This window comes from Lathyrus oleraceus, chromosome 6 (assembly GCF_024323335.1).
Source record: "Lathyrus oleraceus cultivar Zhongwan6 chromosome 6, CAAS_Psat_ZW6_1.0, whole genome shotgun sequence".
Lineage (NCBI taxonomy): Eukaryota > Viridiplantae > Streptophyta > Magnoliopsida > Fabales > Fabaceae > Lathyrus > Lathyrus oleraceus.
The window spans coordinates 407,484,541-407,493,893 of NC_066584.1; the positions used below are offsets into that span (position 1 = coordinate 407,484,541).

The 9,353-nt window shown below is 39.0% G+C and overlaps 1 protein-coding gene across 1 annotated transcript; it reads right to left on the reverse strand.

The window, feature by feature from the left end:
• Window positions 1–4,320: 4,320 nt before the first annotated feature.
• Window positions 4,321–4,923, reverse strand: LOC127095888 (extensin-like). Its single transcript, XM_051034515.1, has one exon. The coding sequence runs from the start codon at window positions 4,921–4,923 to the stop codon at window positions 4,321–4,323; it is 603 nt and encodes a 200-aa protein (XP_050890472.1).
• Window positions 4,924–9,353: the final 4,430 nt, after the last annotated feature.

A 9,353-nucleotide genomic window follows, 5' to 3' on the forward strand; every position in this document is an offset into this window, starting at 1 on the left:
ATCCTTGATATGTTTACCCTAACCGATAACGGATGTCCTCCCCGTCATATTATGTTATCTCCTTACCCAGTAACCGATAATATATGACATATTTCTGGTACTCCTATGTTGGAGATCATTCTTCCCTAGTCTAGTTTGATCCATGCAGTTCAGTTTTGTTCTGATATACTTGTTTCCCCTACGAATTTTCTTTTTATCCCCGACCGAGTCCTTCCATTGATTTATTTTCATGGAAGCCTCTTGTGTCTCCAGCAGTTTTTAAGTCGTAGCCTGATCTACGCACAACTTTTCCCCCCAGAGTCTCTGTCTCCCCAGTGAGTTTTCCTTATGGAATGCATTATGCTCCTGCAGACTTTCGGTTTTTCCGAATTCTTTTCCCTTGTGGCCATATTTTGCCCACAGGGATTATTTTTAACATTCATATCATATGCATCATGAGGTATCTTAGGGACCAAAATTTGTTTCTATTATTGTTATTTAAGTCCATTCTCCTGAGTCAATACGAAGATTTTAACCTTCATCTACTCAGCTAGAACGTCCTTAAATAGGGGTAGCTGTAAGACCCCAATTTTGGCCCTAAGATCCCTTATGCTATTTCATCATATGTATTGGCATTGGGATCACACCTTGGCATCCTCCTTACCCCTCTTTCATTGGGTTTACATTGGGAGAGATCACCAAGCATATCTTGATTGTATCATACTTTGTTTTTCATTATTTACTAACCAAAATACCAAAAATATGTCAATGTATAGTTTGTTGCTTTTGTAGGTAGTGTGTATGCTCACCTATGCATTATCAAGCTCACATCTAGGGTTTGAGACCTTTAATGCAAGGAGAACAATCAAGAATTGGTTCAAATTGTCTATGGACATCATATATGGATCCCCATGTTCTTCACATATCATTTTGGTCAAGAAATCATCAAGAGTTTGAAGTTTGTTTGCCTTGGAAACCTTAATTCATCTAGGTATCTTGTGTGACTTCTTCAACAATTTTCCTCAATAATTGATCAAATATTTCAAGGGATATTTCATTATACATCATTTCAAGCATATATGATCCTCCATGAGTCCCAAAAGTCAAGAGAATGTCAATCTAGCAAGATGGTTCATGGTGGTTGACCAGAGAAAGTCAACTGGTCAAAACTGGGATTCCCTAGATCCTATCTCCTACAATTCTTGTCATATGAAAATAATTCCAATAGAAACGTTACTCAAATGACATTCCAAACAATTTTAATGTTGAAGTCAAGAGCTAGTTTTTCTTGGAAAGTCATTTTTTATGGTGAAAGATTATAAGTCATTTTGTCTGAACCCTAGTTTGGAGGTCAACTTCCCAAGACCATAACTTGCTAAATTTTTATGAGATGAAATCCATTCAAGTTCCATGATCGAATTCAAGATGTCTACTTCAACTTTGATGTTTGGAGGAAGTTCAAATTCAACATTAAAATTCATGTGCCAAGAGGAAACATTATAGGTCATTTTGGGCCAATACCATTGACAAGGTGATTTTCCTCAACTTATAAAATGCATAACTCCTTCATACAAATCCAAATGAGGTCATATCTGAGACCAAATTGAAGAGGTTTGAAAGATATACAACTTTCATGAAGGAACCTTTCTCATTTGAAGTCCATAGAAAAAGTTATTCAAGGTGGAAGAAGTGAACATTTGACTTGGGACTTAGAAAATTTTCAAATATGTTTGATTTCACAAACTTCCACCTCAAAATTCATCATGATCCAAGCTTCAAATGAAAAAGCATTCAACATGATAGTTGTTCCCCTTGATCTCACCTTTCTAAAAAGTCCAAGATCATCTCATTTGGTCAAAGGATGAAGGACTTGCACATGGGTGCAACATGAAGAACCATTTGGATGATTTTCACTTCCATTTTTCATACACGATTGCATCGCTTTGTAACATGGTTTCAACATGATTCACATTACATTTTGGACCTAATTGCATCACTTGATGGGCCTATCACACGCCCATGCAAGCATGCAAAGAGAATTTCACAAAATTGCCAAATTTGGAAGTGTGTAGAAATCAATCTCATGGCCTATAAATAAGACCTTCATTGCACATAATTAAGGACCTCATGCCCAAGCTTTGAGCCTTCAATCCCAAACCCTCTGAAGGTTTAGAAAAACAACAAAGGGGGTTTGAATTGTTTTGGAAATAAAAACTTTTTCAGAAATTAAAAACACACAGAATTTTATACTGGTCGCTTGAATTTCAAAGCTACTCCAGTCCACCCGACCAAGGTGATTTCGCCTTCAAAAAGGACTAAATCCACTAATCTTGAAAGATTACACAACCAATCGTCTAAGAGAATAGTCTTTTAGCCCTCTCAAGTATTCAGACTACGCAGAGTCACTTGAGGAAATAGTTTAAGCAAAAGTAAATTGTAATGTAAAGTGCTTCTAACAACAAGAAAGTATTACAGAAAATATGAGAGCAAAAGCTTTTCACATAAGAGCAGCAACTCGTGAAAAAGAGAGAGAATGAATGAGATTTCTGTGTGTCTCAGGTGTGTACTCTAGAGAAGTAATCCATCCTTTATATAGTCGTTGTGAAGGACCGTTGGAGTGATGACAGAATCTTGGTCATTGAAGAATAATTAATGTCATTACTTCTACTGTTTCTTTCTAAAACCATTTTGTTTGCCTCATTATTTCTTTCTTTAAATACTTTCTTTCCATAATGAGATTCTTTTCAGTTACGCGTTCTGGATTGGTGAGTCTGCATCAAAGTCTTGATATATCAGAGTTTTTCTTCAGAGGATGACTATGTCTGACTTCATCAGAGCTTCTCAGTACTCTAGACTTCTTAAGTATCAGAGTCTGAATCCAGTAGTCTTTTGTCGGAGCTTCTGACTTCTTACTGTTGTGCTGGTATCTGCGTTGATCAGAATCAGAACCTTCTGGATGTATTCCTTTATGAGTGGCGTCTGATCATCTAATACTTTATATCTGATGTAATTTTGTATCTGATGTATGGTCAGATTCCTGCGTAAATGTTCAGAGTCATGCACACTAAAAAAATATCTCGTTAGAGTACCATTTTTGGTTTCATCCTTTGTTATCATCAAAATCTTAGAGATATATTGTAGAACCAACTTTGTTCTTACAATATCCCCCTTTTTGATGATGACAAAACAGTTCAGATTAAAGATGAAACATTTAAAGAAACTCTTAGATCAGATATTACAGTGGGCTCCCCCTGAGTTAGATCTTTGGATAGTTCAGAAGTTCTTACCAGACCTTCCATGGTTTGGTGTTTTTAGCTACTTTCCTGCATATCTTAAGTCATTGATTTTTAGGGAAAATGTTTATAGTGCTTGAAAGGAATTAGTTATGTTTTCATCAGAGTTGTTTTAGTTCTCCCCCTTTTTGTCAGAATCAAAAAGGACATAGCAAAAAATTGATATTGATAGATAAGCATTTACATAAGCTAGAAAGCAGAAAGCAAGAAGGCAAGAACCAAACATCACAACATAGAAAAGCAACAAGCAAAACATAGAAAGCAACAAGCAAAGATAGCCTAGGTGCCTAAGGGTTTGGAGGAGGAGGCATCCTCTAGAGCAGCTGGGACAACATGTTCTGAATGTTTACGTTGACAGAGTCCTGTTGATCCAGTCTGGCTCGAACTACCTGTTGTTCTTTCTGTAGCTCTTCGAGAGTCTTCAGGACCAGAGGGACGAATCCAGAGTTGGAGGACTCCCCCTGAGTCAGTTCATTAGCTCTAGCTTTGGCAGAAGACTCTTCAGCAAGGCGCACTGCTTCTTCAGCGTCGACTTTGGCTTTTGCCTCAGCTTCAGCAGCAACAACATCATCAAGAGCTTTTGCTTCAGCTTCTCTGATTCTCTGAAGTTCTCCTTGACGCGCTTTCTCTTCAGCTTCCTGTCTTGCCCGTTCCTCAGCTTCTCTGGCTAGACACTCTTGGAGTCTGATCTCAGCGTCTCTGATGAAGTCGTTGCGGACTTGTTCAGAGAGGCCTTTCAGCTTGAAGGCTTCAGAGGTCATCCAACTTATCACTCTGTTCCAGTGAGTCCTTACAGCGGAGGGATCATCACTGAAGAGTTGATGGTCAGAGACTTGACCTTTTCAACTGAAGACTCTGCAAAAACCTTAATTGCTTCTTCAAGGGTCAGAAGGGTGGTTTTTGGTTCATTGGCAGAGGCTTGGGAGGGTGAGGTCGGGGCGCTTAGGTTAAGTGTGGGAGTTGTTGGGTCAGCAGAAGTGATGGGTTGTGGTATGTCAGAGTGTGTTGGTTCAGATGGTTGTGATTTAGGGTGGATTGGTTCTAAAGGTTATGGTTCAGAGTGCGTTGGTGCTGATGGTTGAGGTTCAGAAGTGGTTGTGTTTGGATTTTCTGGAGGTGGGGAAGTGACTTCAGGTTCAAGGTTAGGATGTGATGGCTTTTGAGAGGCTAGAGCACGGTCTTGGAGCTGAGCCAGAGTGGGGGAGTGAGGGTCAGAAGGTTCAGTGTCAGATGAAAGGTCGTAGTAAGGTGGGGATTGAGGAGATGGTGATGAAGATGGTGAAGTGGTTTCATTTAGCATTTCTGCTTCTGAAACAGGTAGAGTTGTGGTGGCGAGGTTGAATTTTTTAGATGGTTGGTTAGAGGATCTGGTGGTTGAGGGAGGAGTATCAACAGTTGTATATATAGGGTTTGTTTGAGGAAGTGAAGAAGCAATGGGTTTAATTTTTACAGAGGGAGGGAGAGATACAGACTTACCTGGAGAGCCAACCAGAGGCACTGGGGGTCTTGATCCAGATGTTTCTCCCAGCTTAGCTTTCTTCGCCTGCTTGGTCTTCTCAGAGGGCTCTCGCATCCTCTTCTGGAAGTTTGGTGGAAACTCAGGCAGCCAGTCCACTTGGAATTCTGTGATATCCACTCCTTGCTTGTACATATCCTCTAGATAGTAAGCAATTACCTCTGGAGGGTCGATCTTGGAGAATACGTAGAGTCTGTTGGGAATCTCCCTCTAATCTTTAAGTGCTTCCCAGGAGGTGTCAAGTGTTGGTTTGGCTCTCACTTGATCAATGATTCCCATGCTCTTCAGATTACGAGCATTCAGGGGTCTGCCAGTATCAATCATGACGTCTTCCATGAGTCTGAGCTGAATCAGATGGTCCACGAGGCCACTCTCGATCAACACATCAGATATCAGTCTCCCCAGAGGGATGTAGTTCCTTTTCTCCATATTGTTTCTTGTGTCTTTGACGGAATCTGTGAGATACTTGAATAGAAGTGCAGGTAGGCAGAGTTTCAGACGCTTGTGAATGCAGTATAGGATGCACTTCTGATCTGTGTTGATGTAGTCAGAAGAATTTGAAGCTGGACGATGATGGATGGTGCCTAAGATAATCTTCAGCCAGACCTAGAGGTTCTGATGCAGTTCCTTGTTCTTGGAATGCTTGCCTTCAACATTCTGTTGGAAGATGGTAGGGTTTATCTCCTGGGACAAGTACTTTGCCCTAGGGTAGATGTTGTAGATGTATCTTCCTCTTGTCTTCTCCATGTTTATAAGAGAGGCAATATATTTCTTTGTGATGACTATCTTGACTCCCAGAATGTAGGAGACAATGTAGTGATCATCAGAGTCTGCGAAATGCCAGAACTGCTTCACCAGATTCGTGTCACCGGGCCATAGAGGCGTTGAAAGTAATTTTCCCACCCTTGCTTTTCCAATTCTTCAGTGAGGTCGACGCCATTGCGCTTCATGTTATCAAAATACACCAAGGTTTCACAAAGAGCTTCCAACTTGTCAAAAGGAGTTGCAAGATGAATGTGAGGCTCACGATCAAGAATGTGAGGTTCCTTGTAGATAGGAGTGGACACGACGCCGGTGGTTGCAGGGGTTTGTTGACTGGAACTTGGTGCTTGCTCTGTTGAGTTCATATGTTGGGAGAAGTTGTACACTGACTGTTGCTGAGAATCCATGAAGAATGGTTGAAGATGATGATGAATGCTGAAGAACTTTGGTAAAAACTGCAGAAAAACCATTGAAGGAGGAGAGAACTGAGAGAAAGGGTTTTGTGAGTTCGTGAGTGTGAAAGTGTGCAATTGTAGATTGTGAAAAGTATATATACACAATTAGGGAGCATGCAAAATGACACAGAAATGAGAGTTTAACAGATAGCATATTAACCAAGTAAGCACGTTAGATAAGAGAATGATTACAGCTCATAAATGACGTCTAATCCCAAGATCAGCGCACTGCTCGAGGAGATATCAAGAGTTTGTTTCTTGATTACTGCTAGACAGCTGTCTAGAAGTTCCAAGGTCAGACGCAAGATGTACCACGTGTTACTTTATCTGATCTTCAGGAATACCAAAAGGTTGGTTCCTGGAGATTTCTAACTCAGATGACTTCTAACTGGTAATAGCATCAGAGTCAGATACAGAATCCAGCTGTTTACTTCAGAGTCTTATTTTTCTATCTCATAGGCACATTTCATTCTGGACAATTTTGAATGTTTAGATTTTTTAAGATAAAAGATAATCTATCTTCAGCAAGGGGTTTGGTAAAAATATCAGCCCATTGATGGTCTGTATCAATAAATTTTAATGTTACTACCCCTTTCTGAACATAGTCTCTAATCAAATGATGTTTTATTTCTATGTGCTTAGCTCTGGAATGCAAAATAGGATTCATACTTAAACAGATGGCAACAGTATTGTCACAGAAGATAGGAATGTTACTCTCAAGGATTTGAAGATTTTCTAGTTGATTCTTCATCCAGAGCAACTGAGTAGTGCATAGTGATGCTGAAATATATTCTGCTTCTGCAGTGGACATAGCTATGGTTGATTGCCTTTTGCTGGCCCAAGATATCAGATTCTTTCCCAAGAGCTGACAGTTCCCAGATGTACTTTTACGTTCCATTCTGTCCCCTGCGTAATCTGCATCACAGTAACCAGAAAGTCTATACTCTGATGTTTTCTCATACATCAGGCCCATGTTAGGGGTTCCTTTCAGATACCTGAGTATTCTTTTAACAACTATTAAATGAGATTCTCTAGGATCTGATTGGAATCTGGCATAGAGACAAACACTAAACAGAATATCAGGACGTGTAGCAGTCAGATAGAGAAGAGAGCATATCATACCACGATAGAGCTTCTGACAAACCTTCTGGCTAACTTCTTCTTTTTCCAGAATGCAAGTCGGATGCATAGGTGTTTTAGCAGGTTTGCATTCCGCCATTTCGAATTTCTTCAGAATGTCTTTAATGTATTTACTTTGATGAACATAGGTGGCTTCTGAGGCTTGATTGATTTGAATTCCTATAAAGAACTTTAGTTCTTGCGTTAAGCTCATTTCAAATTCTGCCTGTATCAGCTCAGAGAATTCTTAACATACAGAAGGATTAGCTGAACCAAAAATAATGTCATCAACATATATCTGGCATATCATGAGGTCATTACTAATGTTTTTACAGAAGAGTGTAGAGTCAACCTTTCCTCCAATAAAGTCATGTTCTAGAAGAAAATTGCTTAGTCTTTCATACCAAGCTCTAGGAGCTTGTTTTAAACCGTATAAAGATTTCTTAAGTTTAAAGACATGTTCTGGACAATTGGAGTTTTTCAAAACTTGGAGGTTGATTGAAATACACTTCTTCTGATATATAGCCATTAAGAAATGCACTCTTGACATCCATTTGATATAGTTTGATTGAATGATTTACAGCAAATGAAACAAGTAAGCGAATAGATTCTAACCTGGCGACTGGGGCAAAGGTTTCGTTGTAGTCAATGCCTTCTTGTTGACTGTACCCTTGTGCCACCAGTCGAGCTTTATTTCTGACAACTTCGCCTTTTTCATTTAGTTTGTTTCTGAACACCCATCTGGTTCCAATAATGTGAGTGCCTTTAGGCTTTGGAACAAGATCCCAGACATCATTCTTTGAGAATTGATCTAGATCTTCTTGCATATCTAGAACCCAATCATCGTCTTGAAGTGCCTCATCACAAGAAGTAGGCTCAATCAGAGATACTAGTCCTAGAGGAATTTCTTCAGGTACCTTGAATGTTGACCTAGTTCGGATAGGTTCATCCTTGTTTCCCAGAATCAAATCTTCAGAGATGTTGGGGCGACTTCTTGATTGATTCTGGATAACTGAGGCTTTAGTTGCATCTGGACTTTGTTTATCAGATACTTCTGGTGCTTTGGTCTTTTCGTCATAACCTGCAAGAGTAATCTCCAGATCTGCAAGTTTCTCAACTAGCTTTGACTTTTCAGGGTCAAGCTTATCATCAAATCTAACATGAATTGATTCTTCCACAATTTTGGTTTCTGTGTTGTATACTCTATAGCCTTTAGAGCGTTCTGAGTATCCTAACATAATACCTTTTTGTGCTTTTGAATCAAACTTGTTCAGATGTTCTTTAGTATTTAGAATAAAGCAAGAGCATCCAAAAGGATGAAAATAAGAAATGTTGGGTTTTCTTACCTTACACAGTTCATAGGGAGTCTTCTCCAAAATAGGTCTTATAGAGATTCTATTCTGAATATAACATGATGTATTTACTACTTCAGCCCAAAAGTGCTTAGCCACATTTGTTTCATTTATCATGGTTCTGGCTATCTCTTGGAGTGTCCTATTCTTCCTTTCTACAACTCCATTTTGTTGTGGAGTTCTAGGACAGGAGAAATCATGGGATATTCCATTAGAATCAAATAATTCCTCAAAAAAATTATTTTCAAATTCTCCACCATGATCACTTCTGACTCTGATGATTTTAGAGTCAAATTCGTTTTGCACTTTGGAACAGAAGCTAGTGAATACAGAGTGAGACTCACTCTTGTGCTTTAGGAATTTTACCCATGTCCAGTGACTAAAATCATCAACAATAACTAGTCCATATTTCTTTCCATTGACTGGTGCTATTTTAACAGGTCCAAACAGGTCAATGTGAAGAAGTTCCAGAGGCTTAGAGGTGGAAACAATATTTTTCTTTTTAAAAGATGTTTTGGAAAATTTCCCTTTTTGACATGCTTCACATAGAGCATCTGAAGAAAACTTTAGCTTGGGTAGACCTCTGACTAACTCGAGTTTATTTAGCTGAGATATTTTTCTCATGCTAACGTGCCTCAAGCGTCTATGCCATACCCATTGCTCTTCATGAACAGACATCAAACATTTTACATTTTGTTCTTTTAAGTCTAAAAGATTTATTTTGTAAATATTGTTTTTCCTCTTGCCAGTGAATAGGACTGTTCCATTGTTCTGATTAATTGCTTTACATGTTTTTTGATTAAAGATTACATCATAGCCATTATCACTTAATTGACTTATTGATAACAGGTTATGCATTAATCCTTCTACATAGAGA

Bases quoted from the DNA above. Each gene is read 5' to 3' on its own strand.
- LOC127095888 (XM_051034515.1), bottom strand. From the start codon at position 4,923: ATGTACAAGCAAGGAGTGGATATCACAGAATTCCAAGTGGACTGGCTG.